Source organism: Rhinolophus hipposideros (genome assembly GCF_964194185.1).
Source record: "Rhinolophus hipposideros genome assembly, chromosome: 1".
Lineage (NCBI taxonomy): Eukaryota > Metazoa > Chordata > Mammalia > Chiroptera > Rhinolophidae > Rhinolophus > Rhinolophus hipposideros.
In genome coordinates, this window is record NC_138047.1 from 74,077,100 (window position 1) to 74,103,055 (window position 25,956).

Here is a 25,956-nt window from a genome sequence, read left to right on the forward strand (position 1 = left end):
AAGCAAGCAGTAATGAACAATAGCATTCTTTGTAAAAATGCCTTCTTGCCACTAATAAGAATGATTTTAGGTAATTATAGCTCACCCTGATGCAAATTCTCATGAAGCAAAGTCAGTGTGGCATTAGGAATGGAAAGTATATACCCTTTCTCAGAGCCGTGGACACCGTCTCAAATTAAGTCCTCTCTGTCCAGACCTCCTTCTACCTCATCCCCAACCCGTGGCCTCTCATGCTGAACCTTGTCTAAATCTGACAGGTCCACCCAGTCCTACACTCAGTGGAAAAATACCATCTGCACATGTTACTTCCCATCCTCCACGGCTGAAAGACACTGATGACACGTAGTAAACCAGCCTCCCAGGGTCCTTTCCAGTAATTAACCATTTTTCATGGCAGGTGTCCAGGAGTCACTCCGTCCTACAGAAGGTAGGGTGAGTCCCAAGCACTTAATGACTTGCCCTCTGAAAATCCATAATGGAGCAATGGCAGAGCCAGGTTCAGAAGGTGGGCCCCCGAAGAAATGGGTCACCCCACATGTGAACTCAGGAAATGAAAACATGGCCTCAGGCTCAACTGCAGGGGAGATATTTTTTTTTTAAGTCAGCTAAATATAGTGACCCAAACTGGAAGACAGCCAGTGCTCAGGGTGCCATCTCCAGGGGCTTACACAAGAGCACTCGAGGATCCTTAATTGCCACAGGTGGGTTGCATAGTTCTTTCAAATCTTTCCTAAAAATAAACCTTTAATGAGTCTAACTCCAAGTGTTGATTGTCTTGTCATTTCAAAATTCAGGAAAAAAAGAGGTAGTGGTGAGGAGGATGAGGAAGAGGTGGTTATTCTTGGGAAATCAGTATGTTCCATGAGTTGCTGGGGAGTGATTTTGAAAGCTGATTTTTCTTTCTTCTTAAAATTTTCAATAGACACCTATTTCATGGTTCTTTACAGTATTCTCTTTGCTTTCTAAAAGTCTGAGAAACATATTTGGCACTCTGTGATTCCTTGCTGCCGCGGGTGTTCAGAGTTGTGTGTCTGGGGCCTGGAGGCACGAGTCCCACACAGGGTCCAGTGAGCCCAGCATATAGGCAGCACGTCCCCTGCTCCATAACGCAGGGAGGCCAGTCTCCTTGGGGGCAGCGGGGTGGGGGATGGGGCCTGGGGCTGAATAATAGAACACAAGTGGGTATGAGCAGGGCTTTTGAAGCCAGATAGACCCACAGTTTGAATCAGGGCTTCTCTCCTTGCAGCCATTTCCATTTGTTTCTACCTCAGAAATAACACCAAACTGTCTTTATACAGAGGCTGTAAGATCAGATGAGGGAAAGGTGCAGAGTGGTTAAAGGACCTGACTGGTGATCCTATCGGTATACCCTTAGGGATCTGGCTTAGCATCTCAATAAACATCTGGAACAATTTAGGTAATGGCAATTGCTTTTTCTGCATCTAAAACACATTTGAAAACGTGATTTAGGATAGAGTATAGCATACCGGGGACAGCATTAGTTTTACAAATGGCAGTGGTTCCCTGGGATAACTCACAGAGAATAACTTATTTTATGACTACCTGAAATATATAGAGGAAAGACTCTCTTCTCAACTGGCATTGCAAATATCCCCTGATTTTTAAATTTGACTCCCAATTTAAAGTCAAATGAGTTTTCTTCCTCAACAGAAATCCTGTCTCACCTTAAGGTGACATTCCATTACGGGAGCCCAGCTATTAGGAACAGGCTTCTTGTTTATATTTTCGCCATTAGTGATCTTTCATATTTTCATGTGCACATTCCCCTTCCTCAAAGGCAGAGGCCATATTGATACCTCTCTCATTCGCTCCTTCCCTAGTCTAGTAACTATCTAGTGTTCAGTGAACTCTTAACCCAATAACTGTTGTATGCATGTGGAACCATCCACAGCTAAAAGATTTCTCCAGAGACACAACCTACAAGCTGAGTTTCCCAGCTCATCAAAGCCACTCTGACCACCCAATTCCTGCCTTTAAATATAATCCTCAACAAACAGCTTTTGTTGTGCCACCAGATTGCCCTGTTTTGTTTGCCTGTTTTTGTTTTAATCTATTTCTACTACTTTGTGAAAAGTAGTAGAGTCTTTTTTAAAAAAGAGATTTTTCTCTAAGACTTTTCACTTTCTTGAGGCCAGGCGGGTAGGCTTGTATGGCTTGAATTTTGTTTATGTGCTTTTAAAATTCTAATTATAACTCTTTGGGGAGCTGCTCTGCAAAGGCTGTATAAAAGAAGAGCTGGATGGGTGGACTGACACGCTGGAAGGGATTAAACAGACATGTCACTTTGGGGCTGGGCACAGCTGCCACAGCTAATGCCACAACAAACACCCTGGGACAAAGATTTGCTGTGATACTTTGTTATATTTTCCTGGGTGCTTAGAAGGAGTGTGCAGCACTGCCTCTCCAAGCTAATTTAGGGGCACCAAAGAGGATCTCCCCCAAAAAAACCCTACCTCATTTTCTGCAAACAATCCAAATCTTTCATTCTATAATTAAAAGGTCAAGTGTGGGATCTGAAAATCCCTGCTAAAGTCATAGGGAGCCACTTTATCAGAGACAGTCACTAAGTGGTGAGGGAAATGTGATAAAGAGACGACATGAAATCAGGCCCCTAAGAAGGAAAAGCTTTGGAGTAGGGAATGTGTTTATACGTTTTGTTCCTGGTCCAGTCCAATGAAGATAAAATAGACTTTCTCGTTAAGGAAAGCCACTGAGGAGACAGGCTCGCCACTGCAGTCCCCTCCCACCAGCCCCACTTTGCCAGAGAGCCTACAGTCTAGCGAACATCCAGCCTCTTGGGCTAAGAATTGTCTTTTTCCCTGAGTGACTATTTTTGTCCTTGTTTGCAAATGTAGGGGCGGAGGGAAGACAAGGAGAACGTCAGGCTTACAACCTTGCTTCTCAAAGTACGGCCCCGGACCAATATCACCACCACCTGGGTACTGGTTATAAACAGTCTCCCAGGCCCCAGCCCAGACAGTACCGAATCGGAATCTGTACTTTAACAAGGTCCCCAGATGATGTGTGTGAACATTAAATTTTAAAAGTCACCGAACCACAACTTCATGTAGAGTGATCTATTTTGGGTTTGGATGTTGGAAAGACAATGGATTGTTTCTGGATGTTGAAAGACGATATGAGGACACTAGAGACTGTACCCAATTCTATTCACTGGTAGATACATGTGCATGTCCCCAAGGACCCATCAGGCAAAGTCACTTTACCGGTTTGTCCCTACACTTACTGGGTCAATACCCTCCACCTGCCAAGGGCCAGGTCTCAGTCATTCTCCATCCTTGTGTGTGTCTAGAGGTTCCCAGAGGGGAGGAGTATCTCAGATATACTTGGGCCTCTACCTGCAGCTCTGCTCTCCCTCTACTCCAGATGTTTTCTTCTGGGGCAGCCTCTGCCTTGGGTCTCTGAAGCCTTAATGCTGCAGCCAACAGGGTCTCTGGCAGAGAAGGGGGACACCCACAGGGTCCCCCACAGAGAAAGGGGACACATTCCAGACATCAAGGCCCAGAGTAGCTGCACTCTAGGCTGTTATCGCCTGAAGCTCTTTGCCATTTGCTTAATGGTCTCTAAAACTCTGCTTTTTCAGGTAAGACCATTTCCCTTCAAGTGGCCACCACTTTTCTGGAGAGAGGGCCAGGGAGTGAGAAGATTGGGAGAAGAAAGGGGTCTACGCAAGGTGGTGGGAAGTAATGGACAGAGAGCAAAGCTGGTCCCCAGGTAATGTTCTGTGGAGGTGTTCAAGATGAAAGTCAGCATGGAGAGTCTACTATTCAATGTGAAGTTTGTTTCTTGTTTCTTTTTTTTCTTTCTTTTCTGAGCTGTGCTATAGTATGAGCCTCCCTCCATTACTCCAAGCAAACCGTTAGTAAAGTCTGCTGTCTCAAACTCTGGCAAGAGAGCTGACGTTAAAGGGACTGTGTCTCGCCTGAAGTCAGGTGGTGTGGCAAGAGGAGACATCACCTCACCTCAAAAGGCACACCAGCTGGCTAAGTGACCTAGATTTTAGTGGAAGCAAGAAGTTGGGAAGAACAGCCACTATGAGAGTATATTCCCCAGGATTCATAGAAATCTTGGGGAGATCACTGGGTTTTCCACAGAATATGGGGTGGGAGAGCCTGGAGTGATTTTTTTAAATGAAAGGAATGGGTTCCCCCAGAAGGCTGAAGGGACTTGGATCACCTGGGAAACACAAAGGTGCTAAAGGGTAAGAGAGATTTGGCTGAATTGAGGTCAAGAACGGCCACTGCCACCTGCCTGTCCCTGGTCCTGAGGAACCCTTTGTCACTCCCTGATGTCCAGCTTCCATCCCTTTCCCCTCTGCCCCTGTCTATCATACATGTATGTGTCTGAACCGTACGTTTGGATAAAGTCCAAGTTCCCTCCCATGGGACCCCAGGGCCTCAGAATCATCAGTGATGCTGAGCAACCTGTGATCTCTAAGAAGGCTTTGTCTGCTGAGCACATTTGGAGGCTCTCCACAGGGCAGCCACCAAGTCGTGACACCAGCCTAGTTGCGTGTCAAATGGGCTGCAGCCAAGAGACATGAGGACAGGAGAAGTTGAGTTTACTTTGCGGCCACCATACAATCATGAAAAGATCCTAGCCTTTTCTGCTTTGGGAAGTTCTCCTTTCTCTCCCTCCCCAGCCCACAGCCAGCCAGCACTCACAGATGGTTCAAGGGAATGAACCTTATTCTGTGTAGGAGTGAGGCCTGCTACAAAGCTGTATAGCTGATTAGGTCAGCAGATGCTCGGTTTTCCTGGCTCAGGCTTATAGCATTCACCGTTTACCCAGAAGCGTGAAAATCTATTACCACTCCACCGTTGGTCTGCAGGCTCTACTGCAGTCTTCATGGTCCTCAACTTTTGGAGGCACCAGAATCACCTGGGGCGACTGTCAGGGGCCGGCCAGGCTGCGATTTTGAGGCTGGTGGTTTGTAGACCACACTACGGGGGAGAAGCCTGGTGCCAGCACTTGGCCTGCAGTTTTCCAGTGTGCTGACCGTCACCAAGCTCTCACCATCCAGGTCTTCTGCGGCCATTACGTTTTGCTCTTATATGTGGACTTCAGATCCTTCAAGTCCCCTCAGGAGTAGGTTCATTCCTTTTGCTTCCGGTATATTCTTGTTTGAACTCCTATTTCCCCAGCTTATCCAGGCCTTCTTTTTCAGTTTCCCTGTTCTCTTCACATTTTTTTTTTCCTTCTAAAACCCTCTTCTAGTTCTTCATAATTCTGCCCTTCCTCCTGTTTCCTCCCTCCTTTTAATCCTCTGGAAAAAAATTTACCTTTGTAATACTCCCTTTTATACAGACCAAAAATCAAATCAAAATAAAACACGTTTACGTTTGAAGGGAAAGTTGTCTTTGCTTTCATTAAAAGATGTAAAATACCAAAGCCTCCCTATTTATGATTAACAGAGAAACCTCAGACCCAAGGGAGAGGAAGGAGCAGTGACAAACTTCCATCTGTTTCAAAATTGTTGCTGTGGCCAAACCATGTTCCCAGCAAACAGGCTGCTATTCTCAAACTGCTTTCATTGTGAGACTGAGAACCCTGAAGAAGTTGTTTTCACTATTCCCAGACACCATTACAATAAAAGGAGTCCACTCTAGCAAAAAATAGTCACCTGCATTCCTTATTTTAACTGAAAAATGAAATGCTTTGAAGATTTATATTTACTAGTGAATAAAGAGGGAAAGTAAATGCTTAAAACACATTGTAATTGCAGGAGCAAAAACATCATTTTTCAGATATAAAATTGAAGTTTTAGATGCAAATCACTTTTTACTTATCCAAATCTTTTTGGTAAAGCTCCCAAAACTTAAAAGGGAAGGGAGAGAGAAATTAAGAATTGAAGCTTTTAAAACTTGGTGAGCCAGATTATGAATTATACCTGAATCATGTTAATAGTTTGATTTTGAATGTATCTCCCATAAATGTGATGTTGGGTGACATTACTTAAATCAGCTTCTTGAATAAAGAGCTATACTTTTATAGAAAGGAGGGGGGAAAAGCAATGGCTTTAATTGGCACTCGGGTAACAGTCAGGGCCCCTAAACCAATGCGGTATGACTGCCACCTAGCGGCAGCATATCCTCATCACAGAAGTCCCGCCTAGTGGAAGTGGAAGAGAGGGATTGCAGCATCCACTGGACTGCAGGGCGAATCGGCAAACTAAAACCACAGATGACGAGAGTAAAGTTGTGTTTTCGATAATGGCAACTCTCATAGTTTCTAGGGATATTTTAAGATCTATACTTGTTAATGCAGTTTCAAAAAAGTTCTACATATGAGGATATGAAAACCGCGGTTTTCACTTTTAGGGAGTTTATCTTTATTTCACACAGGTTCCAAACGGACAGATGATATATATCTGAGGTTCAAGTTTCTTATGAATTTAATTCTAGTTCAGAACACGCTTTGTGATTTTTTTTTAAAGCACTAAAATTTGCTAACTTTTGTATCACTGGAATCAGTAAAAAAACAACAGTGGGCTAAGTCAGATCTCAGCTGTGACACCGACCAGGTGCAGGATCTCAGGGAAGTACTATATTAGTTTCCACCCATTTGCCCAACCTGTTATACAGAGGAGTTGAAGTAGATTCTCTCTAAGATGCACTCCCTGAAAAGTCGTAAGACTTTTCCTATTTCTTAATTTCCACCCTAAAGTGACCAAAGTGTTTTGAAATTTTAGCTGAGCTGCTCCCTCCACTCTGCCCCCTCCTCTAATAACCCCCCCCACACACACACACACATGATTATGGGTAATTTCAAGGCTGACCCATTTTCATAACCTGATTCTACCCTGGCACCCAGAGTATTTCAGCTGTCCTGTTGTCAAATAAGTTTTGCTCTTTGTCATTTTCACATACTGGTTAGTACTTTTCAAATGAAGTCAGACCAAGAAGACAAAAAAAGATTTGAATAAGGCCCACAAGATCCAAAAGTATGAAACTATAGTTTCTTTTTCTTGAGTTAGCAGCTACGCTTGCAAACGTAATAAAAAAAAGCTAGTGTGTTCGAGGCTTCATTTCAGTCTGTGCTTTCCTTACTCAGAAATCAGTGCCAAGACTATTAAGCATGACTTTTCCATACAGATGGTGCCTCTCTTCAGCCCAAACAGCACCTGTCACACTAACCCTCAAATGCAGATGTTTGCATATGTTTAAGCCACAGTGTGTTAAAATGGTAAAGTGAGTGCTGAAATAAAGGCTTGGCAGAAGGGAGCATAATATCACTTACTCTGTTTGTATTACTTGATAAGAAAGCCATACTGCAGTACTAGAAAATAAGGAGGTATGTCAAACAAACCCTTCTTCTTAAACCACACGTACATGTGCTTTGTTACAAAGATTGGAAAAATGCACAAACACTGCTGGGTCTGAAGGGTTGTTGATTCACTGTGATAAGAGGTGGTTTGTTAAACGCATGTGGTCCCAGATGCAACACAAAATGTAATGTACACCATGAGTGTGAGGCATAACTTCTGCAACACTGCATGATCATTTCCAAAAGGTCACACTATCTCAAAGTTAAAAGGAATCTTCAAAGTGATTTCCTCCAAATATAAAAATTCTTTAACTTGTAACTACAAAGGTGGGGTAAATAAGGGTTGGGAACAACCAAACCCCAAGAATAGTCAAAAAGAATTGAGAAAAAATAATAAACCCCATTAAAAGGAGAAGTCAGTCTGCTTTTATTATCAGCAATTCAATGTCAATGACGCTAATCCTCCAGCAGGGGCAGACCACCCTCCTCTCTCCCCTCCCCCTCCTTCCTGTACTATCCGGCCTCTGGCTTAATATTATGTGACTAAGAACTCTTCTCCAGTTTTTTTAAAATACATTTTCTATTCCATACCTCCTAATTATCAGAGTGACATTTTATAATTTAGAAGACATAGAAACAATACAAAGAAGCATTGAAAGGTCGTCTGCTACTCTCAAACCTAACCTTATCCAGTTCCCTGGTGGTACCCATGTTAAGGCTGTCTAGACATGGCTATAACTCACCAACTTCGAGAAATAGGTCATCTCCAGCCAGTGCAATGCTGGAACGACTTTCCCCCCCCTCACTGCACATCTTCAGAAAAGAATGAGCCATGCAGAGACAGAGATCTGGAGATATCTCTGTAGAGATAAGGACTGTACATATCAGATTGAGCAGCTATCCTAAGAAACGCTGGCGATCAGGAAGGAACCATGACACCCACATAGACAGAACATGCACCAAGGTTGCATGGTGCAGGCCCATGAAATAGTGAGGAATCTGGAAGCAGATGTAATGGGATTCCACATGCAGCAGCAGAGAGCAGAGTAGAAACCAAAACACAAGTCAGATTTCAAAAGTTGGTCAGTACACTGTGTGGCCTAATTGGGTTGACAAAAAAAAAAAAAAAATTGGCCAAAGGCAAGTAGAATGATACCCATGAGCCATGGTGAGAAAAACAGCCAGAACAGTGGGGCCAGGTATAGCAGAGGCATGAAATCTATGTAACCAGATCCGGCCCACAGAGTTCCTTTTCCTCACTGCTTGGAGATTGATCTGCCTGGTTGACATCTCCATTTGGCTATCTTGTATTTCTCAATGACCGAAATTTACCTTTATGAAATATTTTCTCAACATAAGCAAGAGGAGGGCTCCAAGATAGTAGAGTAGTAAATGTTGTGCTTGCCTCATCCCATCACATCAAAAATCTCAACATATCAAAATTACAACTAAATTATGGAATAATCAACCTGGAGAACCATCTAAAGTCTAGCTGAACAGAAGATTTATAATTAAGGTTATAAAAAAGAAGCCACATCCAAATGAGTAGGAGAGGTAGAGATGCAAAACAGGCTAGTCCCAAACCTCCATGTGGTGGATGACAATTGGGAGGGATATCTCGGCCATAGAGGTTAGCCACAGAAGAGCAAGGGAACTCAGCTCCACACCAGGAGCCCCAGCTCAGAGTACTGGTCTGGGAAGAGGAGCCCCCACAATATCTGGCTTGAAAAATAGTGGCAATTCTGACTGTCTTGGTGGGACAAAATGCAGTGAGAAACCCAGAAATCCTCTTAAGGGCCCACACACAGACTCACTCACTTGCAGGCATTCACCCTAGGCTCTGGCAGAGGTTGGTGATTCAGGAGGCATCAGAGGCATATGGGGGCAGACTGAAGTGTGTGGCTTCAGACAAGGGCTAGAGGACAGTTGCCATTTTCCTTGAGTGTGGTCCTTGTCCCATGCAACCGGCAGGCAGGTGCCATCTTTCCTGTGTTGAGCCCTCCCCCTATGTTTATGGCCAAATCTCTGTAATTGAAAATTCTAAAAAGAGGGGAAAAGGTGAAGGAGAATAAGTGGTCCAAATCTCCAAGTATAAAACTAGTAAGTCATGGGGATGTGATGTACAGCGTAGGGAATATAGTCAAAGATGTGATATCATAGTAAGGTGTCAGATGATTGCTGGACTTATGGTGATCACTGCTTTAGGTATATAAGTGTTAAGTAACTATTGTATACACCTGAAACTAATAAAAAATTGTATGTTAGCTATATTTTAATAAAAATCTTTTTTAAAAAGTTCTCATTAGTGGAGCCCCAAGTGTTAGACGCCCATTCTTCTGATAAAGAAATTCAAATCTGGATGAAATAGCTCTCTTGGAAGTCTCTTTATGAGAAAATTGATGATTTGAATGTGATCACCATTCCAAAAGAGGCCTAACACTTTTGATAAATAAAATATTTTCCAACAAAGAGTAAGATGTTCTAAAATTGTTCAAGTTTGATTGTTTCCATTTCTATGTCCAATACCAGTAAGGAAAGAATTAAGTGCTATGAACCAGCACTATTGACAACAGATTATTGAAATAAATAAGAAGCAAATTATGTGTTTTTTAAATATATAACTTGCGTTTGCTTGGAAGGTGTGTGGAAGCAAAAGTTGTGATTTCTATAATAAAAAAAAAAACACCATCCAAACCCTCTAATGTAAAATATATTACCAGATATTTTTACAAATGACCAGCATTTTGTTGAAACCCATCTAGTAACACTGTGTAACTGGTACCACTACAATGCTGAATGTGTATTTAGTGGAACAGGGCTATGACAGGGGAGGGAAGGGTCCTGGGGAAAATGGGATAAGTGACAAAATGGAAAAGTGATACTGCAGGAGAGAACAACAGAAGGGATAGCAAAATGAGAAAGGGAGAGTGGCAAGAAGACTGAAAAAGGGAAGAGGGTCGTCTTAGTAAATGCTGCTACTTTCCTGGGGGGGTGGGGAAGGCTAAAAAAAAGAAAAACCAGAATTTGCTAAAACAGAAACAAAATAGATACTAAAACACTGAACAAAGGGCTATAGAAAAGGGAACAGGAAATCTGCTGCTTTGCTGGTCCCCTATCTCTGCCATAGGCACATTTAGCACCTCCCCGGCCTTTGTGCAAGTGGATTCTGCACCTCTATCCTAACAAACTGTAGCCCAAAGAATTTTAAATGCTCAGAAGCAATCAGTTAGTGTGTGTGTTATCAGAGTTCTGCCTCCCCCAGGCTGTCTCTAGACATTCAGGAATTTCTCCCTGGCCATCAGAGGAAGCCAAGGTCTCACAAATCACTGACATGCAGAGGTAATAAGGAAGAACCTTAAAGAAAGATAGAATGATGATGTTAGGCACAGATCAGCCGTTCCTTTAGGAAGAACCCTTCTGTCTTGGTGTCCCATAAAGCAGTCTCCTTAAACTTGGAAGTGCAGGGAGTCACCTTGGGGGATCTGGATCAAAACGCTGGTGCTGGTTCAGAAGGGGTGGAACGAACCCGAAATTCTGCGCTCTGATAAACTCCAAGTGAGTCCAATGCCCCTGGGTGCCCAGGTGGCACGGGGAGAAGCAAGTTATACAGCACATGTTCTTTATCCATTTATTTCTGTACTTTGCCCAGTTCCCCAAAATTCAGTTATGGCAATTTCCCTTCAGGACATTCAGGCAGATGGAATTCTCTGCCCACGAATCTGGACATAAAGCAATACCAGCTGTGAATTAAGCCCAGGGAAGGAAGTGGCATTCAAAGACTCTGGCGTCCTAACCCGCCCCAGGAGTTGGCACCAGGCTGGTCCCTTCCAACTTTTCCTAACTTCTCACCTAATCCTTCTGTTACAGAGGAAACAATAATTGTCTCTCAATCATGCCAACCTGAACATCAAGGGAATGTTGGAAAGTTTGGGTAATTGAAGCAACAATATTGAGAACGTGCTAAAAACTAGACTTCAGGATCAAAGCTAGTGGCTTGACTGATTTCTTTACCCACTCTAAAGATGTTCTTGAAATAGTAGCTTCCCCAGTGTTTCGTGTGTGTGTGTGTGTGTGTGTGTGTGTGTGTGTGAGAGAGAGAGAGAGAGAGAGAGAGAGAGAGAGAAACACAGGGAAGGTAGGGATGAATGAGTGTATGCACGTCCCTTCTCTACAAACCAGAGGCTAATAGCACTAAGGAGAAACTGTGATCTGATCTCAAGAAAAGAATTTGAATTAATAGTCCAATCCCAGTTGGAGTGCGGTCATTTTTATTTCCTTTGACAGAAACTGCCAGTTGCGTGATGAGGTGTGGGTGTCCTCAGAGGTAGCTACCTAAGTTTGCATACTTCCTGACTGACAGAACACTCCTGCAAATGCCTTGGGGCCAGGGTGGTTGGTGTCAGTGGGAGGAGTAACCAAGTTTCACTTCCTTGCTGGTTGGAGACTCACAGCCACAGCTGGCTTCTCTCTCAGAGGAGGAGTGTAAGGAACAGCAGAGCTGGTCTCTCTGCCTCTTCCCCATAGCACCTGACAGGGGCTTCGCAGACGTGAGGAGTGCGAATGGGCAGAGCAGAGTCTCTAGAAGGGAAGATGAGCACCCAAGATCCTTCAGATCTGTGGAGCAGATTGGATGGAGAAGCAGAGTTGCTCCAGGACTTGGGGTAAGAGAGCTGATCCCCATTTCAAAGTGCTTCTTGGGTAAACATTAACTCCCTGCTCTCCCAAATGCTCACTTTGATTAATGATTACCATTAGCACTCTGTGCCCCAATCTTCTCTCCCTTCCACTTCACTCATTTCTGTCTATTAGATGTCTTTCTGTTTGGAGTCAATTGCAATGTAAAAGTATATATTCTTTTTCCAGATGTGAAAACATGTAGATGCAGGAAATGGGATAAAAATCAAATGTTGGACATTCTTTGAGACTAGGGACAGAATTGGGGTGTGTGAGTTGATGTTGCTTAGTCTTCTTGATTTTGATCTGGTTTATGGATACATGTGCTTGGTGTTAAAAATTTTGAGCTCTAAGCTGTTGACCGTAAGAGGACTGTGTTGTTGGTAAGATAAACAGACAGCCTACCCTCCTGTACAGGAGAGAGACTTTTTCAAAAGAGAAAAAATGAGGAAGTATCTGCAGCAATGTCCCATTTCCTTTCTTTCTCCTGACATCGAATTTGTGAGCTCTTGTGTGTATGCATGTCTACAGGGACACTGTGGAGCCTTTTAAATACTAACGAGTCAGAAAGAAGACACAATTTCTGCCTCAAACAGGTTATAAGTTTGGGTAGGTGGAGTCTTCAATCATAGTCCCATCTATAAGAGACAAGATGAGACAACTTATCAGGATATTTAATCAAAGAGACAAATATACACAAGAGAGGGGTAGGGAATTCCCTATGGACACTGAACCTTTTCCCTAAAGCATTGGGAATATCCTGACGAGGCTGGTTTTGACACTTCTGCTTCCGGAGAGGCACACCTGCACCTTTTGTCTTAATAAACAGCTCTAATCTTCACAACAGTGCAATCACACAAGAACTGTTCTCATCTCCATCTTACAGAGGAAGAAAATGAGCACCAGAGGGGTTGAGTACCATGCCTACATCACAGGTCAATTAAATGACAAAGCTGGGATTCCAACCTGCCAAAGCTTGTGTTCTTACCCAGAGAAACACTGAAACTAGGTGAAATCTCTCTGCATTAAGACTGCGGAGATTGTGTCTTTTGTGTTGAATTATTGTAAAAGTTCTCAATAAGTCCTGTCTTTAGATTTTAAATTTGGGGTCTCAGAATCAAACACTATCTTCAGAAGGTAAGTTAGATCTCACAGTTAAGGTTTTCTAGAAAGCAACTTCCCCATCTTGGAAATTCACTATCCTTCTAGATTGAATCCCCAAAGAAATTAAATGTCCCTGTGAGCACCCAAAATGGGTGTCACAATGTCCAGGTACTGAAGCTGAACCCTTGGGTTTAACTTAGAACCTTAATATATTATTAAACTATAATTCTTTACATGCTTCGTGATCTAGATTCTTACCCCACGATCAGTAGGAAGACCCAAAGAAGAAGAGACACAAATAAGATATTCAACTCCAGCCCTTTAATTCAACAATCCTTGAGTCTAGACTCTGTGTTTGAGTACGTTGGCACTCTAATGACAAGACGTGAGCTAGATCACGTACCTTCTCCCCACCATAATACCCGTGGCAGGAAACGACCACAGGTGAAACCCACAAGGAAACAAATCTGTGTCTTCCCTTCCATGTTCAAAGAATGGATGTTCAATGCAACCCAGAAACAATCAAAACAGGTGTTTTTATGTCCAGACTTCTCTATTTCAGAAGGCCTGGGAATTTATTAAACATTTGAGGATGGTTTCTGTAACGAAAGGAAGCTACAATTATCCGGTGAAATTACTTCCTAGTTGTGATTCTCAACCTGTACACTAGAACCTGTACACTAGAACCACCCAAGGAGTTTTTAAATATTCCTACACAGGGCAAAGGCCAGACAAATGACATCAGCGTCTTGGGGGTGCACATTTTTTATTAAGCTTTCCAAGTGATTCCAGAGTGAGACCAAGGTTGAGAATCACTGCATAGAATATAAATCCATCAGAAGCGCTGAGTACATGTGGCTTTGTTTTTCATTTGTTGGATATGTACCTGAATCTGAAAGCCATTAATAAATGTTGACATTTTATTTGTTGGTCTGGGAGCACTTTTTTGAAAATTTTATTGAGGTATATTTTAGAGATCATAAGACTCCCTCATTTCGAGTATATAATTCAATAATTTTTAGTAACTTCAAATAGTGGTACAACCATCACCATAAATCAATTTTAGAACATGTTCATTCCCCTGATAAGAACCCTCAGGAGCCTGCTTATTTAAATACACTCAAGGGTGTGCTGGTAATCCATCTGGGCGAGGGGTAGCCCAGATTTCTGGAGTCTGCCTATTTCCCTAATATAAATACTCCTACCACGGGCAATGTCAAGCTACCAAGAGTTTAACAATCAACTTGCAAAATTCCTGAAAATTGAATAATCAGCTTGAGCCAGTACTTACTCCTCCGGACATAACTGTTTTGCCTTTTATAGGTAATAGCTGAGAAAACTTGAAAATGACCTGTTGTCTCTGGAAGAATTCTGAATATAAATGAAACTTTCTTCCAAGCTTAAGTCACTGGTTAGGTACCAAAACTTCTGGTTAATTTAATTTTTAGAAAGCTCCATACAAAACAAAGTGATTTAATGTGCTTGGTAGATAAAAAGCAGCTGGTTTTAATGACTTAATTTTTAAATTATTTTAATAGGTTATTTGATTCGGCAGATTCTTATGTTTGTATTTTTGATAGCTATAAACAGACAATGTAGTGGTTAAATTAGACAGATAGCATACACCTTTATTCTTCTGTCCCTATTTTTTCCTCAGACTCTAGAATATGTAAGCTCTGTAAATTTAACCCTGAGCTGCAGCAAATCATTGTTTGCCTGTCTAGGACACACATGACTTGCTCCGAGCACAGGCTTATTCCCTTCTGAAGTGCTTGAATCAAGTAACTCAGATGGATTTGTGTCTCTTTTATAGAGTGTCAATCTAAAAACATTTCTTTTTCTTTCATTTTAAATATATTAATGTGTCCAACATCAAGGGGACAAAACCATCTGCACTTGTCGCTCAGCTTCACTGATACCTTGGTGATATGGGCTTGGGAGTGACTGGACAGTGGTGGAGGAAGGGCCAAGGGCTTGGAGAATGGCCCATGAGAAGCAAGAGGCAGGCTGGGAACAGTCAGGCTCTTTGTTTCCTTCAAAATGAAGTGATGAGGAAATGAAAAAAGTAATGAATATTAGAGGCATCACCTAAGTAACAAACTAGTGTTTGCTATTAACTAGTAACAAACTAGTTAATAATTTAAAATTCCAGAAATCCTTTGACTATAACAAAGTCTCTCATGACATAATGTAGGAACAGTTATCTAGTTTATAAAGGGGTCAGCCTTCATAAACTGTATAACTACAGACACAAAAGGGATACTGTGAAATACAAATATTTTAGGATATTTTCAGATTATCTAGTCAGACATATTCCCTCAGGTGAGAAATACAATAATTATTCTTTTTAAATATACTTTCCCAAATCTCAAATGTTATAAGAAAATGTTGGTGTTTGGCTGCATTGGCCAGTGTCAAGAATCTAGACTCTAAGTTCTGCATATTTAAGTAAATAATTAGAAAATCCTCTCATTTCTCTGCCCTTTAATCTTTACATATAAGAGAAGGTTAAAATAGATCAGGGATCAGCAAACTTGTTTTTGCCAACAGCCAGGTAATAAATATTTCAGGCTTTGCGGGCCTTATGAGCTCTGCCCAGACGACTCACATCTGCCGTTGTGTGAGAACAGCTAGAGATAACACTAAAACAACGCTGTTCAAATAAAATGCTATTTCTGGAATTTGAATTTTACATAATGTCCTGGGTCACAAAGTATTCTTTTCTTTCCCACCATCCATTTAAAAACATAAAACAATTCTTGGCTTTCAGTCCATACAAAAGCACGTGTCCTGGTGAGAACTAGCCCTCAGGTGATGATTTGCCAACCCAAGAAATAAATGATAGTAACCAAAATGAGTTGGTATGATGAGGCAGACATTTTGCACACACTAGCTCTGGTATTCAAAAGCTACTGGTATTCCAGCTTTAAATACAAGCAGGCTCATTAGCAGAGCAACCAGGCTGCCTGACATCCCAGTGAATCTGGGTCTCCAGGCTGTGTTTATTCCACCAAACCAGGATGCTTTCCTGTGCGATAGTCATTCTACACTGACCCCTACTCTGTGTCAGTGCCGTGCCATTCACCTACTCTGTGCTAGTGCCATGCCATTCACGTAGATGAAGAGGATGACTTCAAATAAGTTGAGGGAACTGTCCAGGTCACTGACGTAAGTGGTGCAGCTGAGGGACATGACTAGGGGAGCGCCCCAAACCTGACGTTCTTGTCACTGATTCAGGAAGGTGTATATATGTGTTCTCATCATGGCAATTAGTAATTACTGGATGCTCACCATGTACCAGGCACTATTTTAAGCCCTTTGCATGTATGACTTATTAAATTCATACATCATTATAAGGTAGTCCTTTTACTAATGTCAGTCCCATTTACAGATGAAAAAAAGTGAAGGACAGATTATATTCCCCCAACTGTCATGGACGGTGGAGATGCCTGACCACGGCGCTGTACACCCGAAGCTGAAGCTGAATAATATTGAATGTCACTATAATTTAACATATATATAGTCAAGGGATGTGGAACACAGCATAGAGCATAGAGTCAGTGGAACTGTAACAGCTATATTCGATGACAGAGGGGTAGCAGGTTGGGGGAGGGGGGATTATCACTTGTGAGGGGTATAAATGTCTAACTGTTACATTGTTTTGTACACCTGAAACTAATAAAATAAATAAATAGATACATAAATTGTTATGAAACTCAAAGAAAAAAAAAGGGAAGATCAGAGCTTTTATCACATGCCCAAGTTGACGTGCTCAAAAACCTTCAAATCCAGTTTTCCTCCAGAGCCCACGTGCCTGTCCACTAATGTAATTTCCCAATTTCCATCAAACTTCTCTCTTTTTATATTGGCACTATATATTAGTGCTAGCAGAAACTGAGAGAGGAAAAGAAAAGTTCTGTGATTACTATGACCAATAAATTTATTACGAAAAGACATTATTTCACATTCTTCACATATTTCAAATGCACATGAACACAAAACCAGGTCAATATGCTAATTATGAGAACTTCATTGAATTTTGTGTAGATTTCATTTTTCGGAGCTAGACAAATTGACTAGGCTAAGAAAAGCATAGTAAAGTCAAAGGTTTAAAGGAACTTGTTTACAGATCTGTGAGAGCAAGTAGGTCAATAACACTGGTTCCTCTTCTGTGCACAATTTTGTAGTCTTGGAGTCTAAAAACGGAAGGTGAGTCTCTTGTGGCTGTAGGAGAATATGTAACTAGCATACAGTTTGATCTCTATTTGACTCAAGTGAATTTCCTCTTCAGTTGTTGTGTTTTCTGTTCCTCTCTGGGTGGTGGTGACTTCCTTCTACTTACATGAAGAAATCTGTCCACAGGTTCTCCACACTCCGTGAGGTCACTTTGTTTCATTCATTCACTCTTCCACTCGTTCACGGATCCATCTGTTGTTTATGACATTATGCAGTGTAGGGGATACGAAAATTAAGACGAAATGGCTGTCCCCTTGAGGAGTTTACAGTATAGAGGACAGAGAATACACATTCATATCGTTGGAGAATGCAGGGTAGAGTGGGCTGAGGGTATCTAGATAAAGTGCACCACATATTGCAGGCAGAAAGCGATCACTGGGCATGGAGAAGATGGCCTTGGAACCAACAGGATTTTGGTCAGTTGAAGTCAGAAAAAAAGACATTTTCTAAAGAGAAAATGGCATGAGTCAAGTGGTGAAAGTGGCAGGACACGTGAGCATTCAGAAAACAAAAAACGCCCACCTGGACTCAGACCCTCCCAGTCTCTAAGACCCAGTGGTTAATCAGCGTTCAGTTTGCTTCTGGTCTTGACCTCTGAGAGTCCCTACCTTCAGCCACATTCCATGGGAAAGCTTCCACCTGCCTTTCTTCTTTTAGTGTCTGGTGTTGTTACCATACCCTTCACTTTTTTTTTTTTTTTTTTAAAGCCTGGGTTAATTTCTTGCTCCCACTAACTCCCCTAGAGAATAAATTCCTATTCTGAGCGCACACACTCTGGCTTCTACTCCCTGGTACGGACCTGTCTGAAACCAGCACAGTCTTACCTGAGTCTGACTTTGTTGCTTGTTCACTTCCTAATTCTCTGTGGCCATGGTCCCCTGACTCCCTGCCCACTAGTGCATGCCCCCTATCTGTTGTTAGACCTTCTTTGTTTAAAAATATTTGAATTTTAAAAAGCATAAGAGCAATAATTTAATCTGTCTTGATAAAAGCATAGTTAGGTAAGACTCAAAAATTTTTAGAAACACACGCTGAATTACTTAGGGTTCAAGTGCCATGATATCTGTAATTTACTTTAAAAAAGTTCATCCAACAATATATAAAGAAAATGTGACAAAAGGTTAATATTTATTCTACCTAAAATGTGGATATTATTTACATGGGAGTATTATTTGTACTATTTTTTTCTACTTTCCTATATATCTGAAATTACTCATAAGAAATAGTTGAAAATAATAGTAGTATGTGTTAATAATTGAAAGTTTGGGAAATAAAGAAAATCACCAAAAAATCTGTCATGTACCACCAACCAAAATGACACATTGTTCAACTTCTCTCCAGTCTATTGGAAATCCTTTTCTGTAAACACACACACACACACACTGAACTGTGGCCATACCATATATATAATTTTGCTCTTGCTTTCTAGTAGGATATTTTCTGATCATCTGCTTCCTTGTTTGTCTCAAAGCAGGTTCTGGATCTGGTCTTTCCTGGGCCAGTCTGTTTTCCTATATTAAAGTTTGGATATTTCAGTGGGTCCAAAGTCCAGAAGGTCTTAAATAGATCAGGAGTTTGGACTTTGTTCAGACTCCATTTGACAATAGGGAATCATTGAACGTTTATAGGAATATGGAATTACATGGTCATTATGTTTTGTTTCTAGGTAGATTAAGCTGGTAGTTGAGGATGATACGTGGCAATGGCTCCAGAGCCAAGAAAACTAATTAGTAAAGGAATTTACAGATTGGTGAATAAGAAAGTGGACTGATGACTTGGGAATAGTAAGGAAGGAACAGGGGTAGGAGCCAGTAATTCCACTGAGCTAAGCACAGTAAGTGATTCGCATGCCAATAAGAATGTTATTGTATGGTTATTGAATGCTTTTGAATGGTTTTCCAAAATGGCAACAAAGAAATTTTAAAAACTTTAATATTATAAATGTCTTATAATTTATTCTTTGTTTGCTTTATCACTATATATTGCTAAAGTTGCTTGGGTGTCATGTGACTGCTCCTACTGGTGGTTCTGACTCACCACCAGTAGAGTCTACATTTTGGGTTGATTCCTCCGTAATCTTAGAACAATTTTACAGATATCAATACTGAGGCAATAAAAGGTTTGGCTACCTGCTCTAGGCCAAGTACAGTGAACTCCCTTTGACAGTGAGCTTCTTAGGAGAAGGGCGGGCTGTAGGTTATTCACCTTTGTCTGCTCCTTCCAAGCCCACCACATGACAAAGAGAAGATGTCTAAATGTTTGAATTGTCCAAAGTTAGGTCAAAACCAAGACCAGAACTCAAGGCTCCTGACTTCAGCCCTGCACTACACCAACAGTGACTCACTCAGTCCCCTTATACTCAAAAATTTTTATTGGTGGGGAAAAATGATGTTATTTGGAGGCATCATCTAAATAATGGAATAGAGAGGAGAGAAGTAATAAAACAAGGATCTGTCTGGGCTTTTTTCTTTTTTTTTTTTTTTAACATCCTCCAATGTCTGGGGCTCTTTCCTATAGCTGTAGCTCTTCCTGAAAGTTGCCCACTCTGTCTCCTGAACCAGCCCGCAATAGTAAGTCATCCATGGTAAGTCGTCAGTGGCAACTGCAGTCTGAAGACAATTACCCTGAAGTAGCCTTTTATGAGTATAGGCTGCAAGAGTACCCAGAGTCAGTACAGTGTCAAGTTTGATTCCACTCAGATGAGCCCTCCTGAGAGAACCTCTGGTTTTGACTCTTTGCAACCATTCTAGTCCTCCTCAAGTTCCTAGCCACAAATGTTTTTTCTAGTCAGTCTTTGAGCTTTGGGTCCCAGTCCAAGTCAAACATTCCCTGGCCCCAACCTCTGGGGCAGTAGTGATGCCCTTTGGGTCTTGCAGTTTTTTCTACACTGTGCAGCCTGAGCTGGGGACTCTACAGGACCTCTGCTAGAATGAGATGCAACTTCCCCTTCCTCCCTCCAGTCAGTGGCTCTGCCCCTCCATCTCTCCAAGTCTCTGACAACCCTGAATGGGTTGATCTACCTCTGCGTCAGGCTCTTTGGGTTTCTCTTTATGCATCTATGTTCTTCTCTCTGTTTGGCTTCTTCCTCTGTGTCCTGGACCACTCTGTTTGGGTCTGTGCCTGTGTTCCTGTCACTGTCTGGCTATCTGTGTGCGCTGGTGTGCCTTTCTCTGTCTCCAAGTTTTGGTCTCTTTCTTTCTGTCTACAGCTCTTAACTTTTGTGTTTCTGACTGTACCACTTTATGTCTCTGAATCTCTGAGTGTCTCTCTCTCTCCCTCTTTGTGTGTGTGTGTGTGTGTGTGTGTGTGTGTGTGTGTGTGTGTGTGTTTCCATCTTTCAGAACTGTATCATTCCTCAGACTCCTTCAAGAACAGGTTTATACTGGTATCTAACTCCCACAATATTCTCTTCTTTCTTTCATTCCTGTTTCCTTTTCGCTGAGCCTTGACTCCTACCAAACAAACAAACAAACAAACCTGAGGCTCACATTTAGTTCATTGTTTGACCAGATACTCACTATTCTGCCTCTGTCATCACTCAGGTATGTCATCACTCCTCAAGCCTGGAGCTGCTGGCCTCACCATTTAGCTCTGCTATTAGCACATGTGGGAATTGAGAATGGCAATATGGAAAGCCACAGACAGGCTGGGTTCATCACAGAAACCTCTTTATTGGAAAGACTGTGGTGAGTCTTTCTTTCAGCCTCCCCTATGTATCACACTATGCCTGCCTGAGGCCTCAGCAGGACATTCAAAACCTTATGCAAAGCCTTTTCTTGGTTCTCTCTATTTGGGCAGGGTCCACTGCTATGATCAATGGAAAGATAAGCCCACATTTGTAAATATGGGACTTAATGTGCATGTAGGAACAACACCATCTTATCTTAGATACATTACAGCCTGACTCTAATGCAAATTGCACCACTGACAACTCTTGAAGCAAATATGACATCCATGATTTTTGATGACATAGAGGGCCAAAAATTTTATTTTTCACAAAATCAAAGAATCTAGCACCAACTTTATAAACCAATGAACATGAAGGAAATCAGCCGTTAAGCAATCCCATGGAATGACTCAAGGACAGATTAACCCAATTTAACATTCCTTAGCTTGGGATTGCCTAATAGATTCATCTTATGTTCAATCACCACTGTGTTCAGAAGGATTCTGAGGCTGCGTATAGACTTAGCAAGAAAGAAGACAGATCAATGAGCTTTATCCATGGCCTTAGAAAAGGAGAGTGGCATCACACGCGTATGCTATATATTTGTCATCTTTGGTCTACAGAGTTCAGAAAGTGTGTCAGTGTCATGCAAAATGAAGAATAATTTCAAAAATGAAGAAAAAGAGAAAATTATCTAGAGAAGAATGCTTTTGTTGGCTTCAACTCCAGGGCCTTTTAGCTGCGTTCACACAATCAGGAACTTCTGTTCTTGCTTTGGGTTGAAATGTATGTCCTCTTTATAATTCTAATGGGACGGAATCTATGTTACAGGTTCTATGTTACTTCCTTTTGCCAGAAAGGAGAGAAATATGTCATTAAATACATGAATCATCTGTAGACATGGGTTACTTAGAAATTTTCTCACCAATACATACATAATCTAAATGGATGCATGGTGCATGTTTCAACATGCACTGATCTTCAAGCATCATTTTGCATTACTCCTTGTCATAGACCCTCTGTTCCAGCTGAGCATTCTGTTTCCTGAATATGCCATGCATATGTCAGCCTCAGTGTCTTCACTTATGCCATGCTCCTGATGGAATGCCTTTTTCTCTCACTACCTAATGAATCCTGTATTTATTCTTCAAGCTCCAATGCGTGATTTTCCTCCTCCGTGAAACTTACCCTGATCATCCTGGCCCTCTGTGAGGTCCCCTTCTGTACCATTTACTGTGCATATCACTAAGATGGCAACTGTTGGGTATTTTCTGACACTCTTAGACTGCAAATCCTTCTCTTTTCCTCCCCATTGGTACTGCAGAGCCACTTAGTACTTTGCTTTGCCCTCTTTGTCCTCCTCTTCAGATACCATGCACTGTGAACTCACACCATCAGGGTTGTTGAAATGAATTCAATTCCTTAGGACCAAGAGTCCTTCACCTCCATGCTTCTGAAGCTTTAAACTGCAGATCAATCACACGAGGCTGTTAACAAATACAGATTATAACTTGGCAGGTATATGTAGTAGGGGACATGAGAATGCAAATTGTTAACAATATCCCAGGTCACTGAGCAGCTAGATTTCGCATTGTTTTTAAACACCAGGTACAACCCATTACTGTTACTGTTCTTAAAGTCAATTTAGTGAGTCACAATCAATATTTATAAAAAAAATAGAAAAGAAATTAGTAAGTAACATATAGAGTAGTGTTGTTTCCTATAACGTGTTTCCCTGGAAATAAGACCTAGCCGGACCATCAGCTCTCATGCGTTTTTTGGAGCAAATATTGATATAAGACCCGGTATTATATTGTATTGTATTATATTGTATTGTATTGTATTGCATTGTATTGTATTACATTACATTACATTACATTATATTATTAGATCCGGTCTTACATTATATTAAAATAAGACCAGATCTTATATTAATTTTTGCTCCAAAAGACACATTAGAGCTGATGGTCCGGTTAGGTCTTACTTCCGGGGAAACACAGTAATGCTTTTTGGCTTTTTGTGTGTGTTTGTAATATAGGTGTGTGTGTGTGTGTGTGTGTGTGTGTGTGTGTATGTGTGTGTGTATTTATATACAGAGAGAAAAACAGAGACAGAGAGAGAAAAAATGTATTTTATACCATAAGACAATTCAAAAAGTTTAAAGGCCTCTCCTTTAAAGTACAGTGCAAAATGAGATATAAACTTGTATCAGCAAATTAAGACAGTAAAACTCGATGGAATAAGAATCTATGAAGGTTCCAATATGCTGGGGCAATTTCCCAGAAGGTTCTAGCATGAAGGGGCACTGGAAAGAAAGGAGAAGAGGCTGAATTTGGGGACCAGCTTTCTGGATATAACTTTGCCTTCACTGTGGTTGAGCTTATTTCCTGTACTTTACTGAGAGGCAGCTATGAAAATTCTTTAGTGCGTGGGTGTTTCCTAATTTGTTACTGTATCATGGAAGGGATAATACCACTGTTTCCTTCAAGGTCAACTGCTGGGTTTGATAGTCTCAAAAACCCAGTGCAAATATTCTTTTGAAGCTTGAGGAGTCTCTGCTCTGTTGCCTCTGTTGGACTTGAGACATAATAATGGCAATGTGTGGGCTCTGGGGGGAAAGGAGAATATAACATTGCTTTGACTGTATTGTTATTAAAAGTAGTTTCTTGTTCTTTTTTATTTCTATAGGGAAAATGAGACCAAAAGATTTTTTTTTTTTTAAGTTTTAGGAAAATGAACCTTATTCCAAACTATTCTCAGTACCTAGTACAATGTCTGGCATATTCATAAGATGTATATTTAGCAAATCTTATATGTTGTTCTCTTCTGCAAAAGTTAAAGAATCATATAAAAAGTTTATAAAAGAAGACTGTGTTCCAACATATGAAAATAAGCGGTTTTCCTTCCTAGGTATTATTATTAGTCACCTTGACAAATGAGAAAACTGAGGTTGCTACTTGAATGAGGTCACATTGCTAACAAGCAGAAGTCCAAGGAGTGGATAGATGAGGACATGACTGGAGATAAAGGCGTGGCCTCTCCTCCCCCAAATTCTCACGGGCATAGCTGCTTATTAGCATTCCTTTTCACTTGGCATTACCCATCAGTAAAAAGGTTTCTTTTTGTACTTAATTCTAAAACCATCGCCCTTCTAATGCAGCTGGGGAGACTGGATGGAGCAGCAGAGAAAAATGAGTTACTTGGGAGATTTCACCAACAGTCGGTTTAGTGTGAGTCAGTAGCATGATGGAACTGTCAGTAAACTAATGCAGTCTTGGGTTGCTTTAATGTGTACCCAGCAGCTAGAACAAGGGAGACCCGTGAGGCTTTAGTCTGCACGTCAGAACTTAGTGTTAAAATAGATAAAAATTTGGAAAGTATTCAAAGCAAATAACACTTCTGGGTGATAAGGAGACTGAAAGCCTGTCACAAAACGAGAAGTTGAAGATAATAGAAAGAGAAGAGAGTACATTCTAAATGCTTTCGACTATTTAAGTATCATTTTATGTTCTTTTTTAAGTTTAACTCTAGGTAGTAGCCTTCGACCACCAGTTAAAAGCAGGAAATAGCAATTCAGTGCAGGCAAGAGTTTTCTGGCATCAATCATGGAAGCATGGAATGAGTTGACCTATAAAGTAGTGAGTCCCCGTCATTACGAGTATGTAGGCAACATTTGGATGAGAGTCATGTCGGGGTTTAGATTTTATTCACATGCTGTAGAAAAATTAAAAGAATTATAAACCAAGTTGATGGTGGTGATGGGGGATTATGTGTGGCTTTTATTTATTATGTTAAACATTTTAAATTGTTTAATTTAAAAAATAAAAAGCATATATGATTTGTATAATCATCAGAGGTGAGCTTACTCTGAAGACAATGAAGTTTCATCATCAAGGCCCCTCCCTGGCACAGACCCTGGCGATGTAGTTAATAAATCTTGTCACCTCGAAGGGTATTTAATATTAGTCCCTGTACACGAACATTTAACATGCCCTGGAATCTTACAGCTCATATTTGAGAGAAACTTCATAGAAGACCCCAAATTTGCCAACAATCTTAAAAACTCCATTACCAATAAAGCTGAAAATAACTTTTCTACACTGTCAATAATTGTTTTTAAATATTCTAGGTGAAAGATTGAATTACTGTCTCTCTAGAAAATTATATAAAATTATTATTATCTGAAGGGATAATCAAAGACAATATAGCCAAAAATACAGAGGGAAAAATATAGGGTGTGTTAAACAGTAAATGAGCATAAGTTATTTTTCTCAGATTTGTGATGTGTGTGGTTTTCGTCAGGTGTTTTAATTTGTAATTTTTTTTGTGATTTCTCATTCTAAATTACTATGGTTTTCTTATTTTTTTGTAATTTTGTATTAAATTTCTTAATGAGACTTTCAATTTTACTAGCTTCAAGCCCCTTAAAATCTGACTCTTCTCCCTAAAAATCATAATAACAAAATAAAAAATTTTTAAACACCGTTCTAATTACAGGAAATTTAGATCCTTGAGATTAGGACTGTATGCAATGAGCTGTTAGAAGAGCCTGGTAAAGCCTCTATAACAGCAGCCGCGGACCTGTAGGGATCCAATGCCACGCCCAACACAGCATCCATCTCATGGCTTCACGGCAACAGGCCTTATCACTGCCCTTCCACACTCACCTGAATTACTCACACCACTGTGCAGTGCTCTGATCCTACGCACACCTGGCATTCTCTTGTTTCTAGTCCTTCGCTCTGGTTATTCCCTTCGATGGAATAGCTCCCTGAACAATTCTTACTCCAAATCCCATCAGACTTCAAATAGAAAAAAAAGTCGCTGTTGCGCACACGCATGGTAGCCCTGTTTTTTTCTTCTCTCTCTCTCTCTCCTCCTTCCTCCCTCCCCCTCTCTCCTTTACCCAAGTGCTGAGGCAATGCCAACATTCAATAAACTGTAGTTGAATAAATGAAAAAATAAAGCAA

At 41.0% G+C, this 25,956-nt stretch overlaps 1 protein-coding gene across 3 annotated transcripts in view; it reads left to right on the plus strand.

Annotated features, from left to right (window-relative positions):
* Nucleotides 1–11,587: 11,587 nt before the first annotated feature.
* DAPP1 (dual adaptor of phosphotyrosine and 3-phosphoinositides 1) overlaps nucleotides 11,588–25,956 on the plus strand; it is a 52,657-nt gene continuing 38,288 nt past the window's right edge. The window contains exons 1-2 of one of the 3 annotated variants that reach the window (XM_081049303.1): nucleotides 11,759–11,966; nucleotides 20,862–21,005. In XM_081049303.1, the coding sequence (XP_080905429.1) occupies nucleotides 11,866–11,966; nucleotides 20,862–21,005 (245 nt within the window). In that variant the 5' untranslated portion in view covers nucleotides 11,759–11,865. Of the gene's footprint in view, nucleotides 11,967–20,861; nucleotides 21,006–25,956 lie in introns of all 3 variants that reach the window. The other 2 variants (XM_081049305.1, XM_081049304.1) reach the window with 2 other exon arrangements.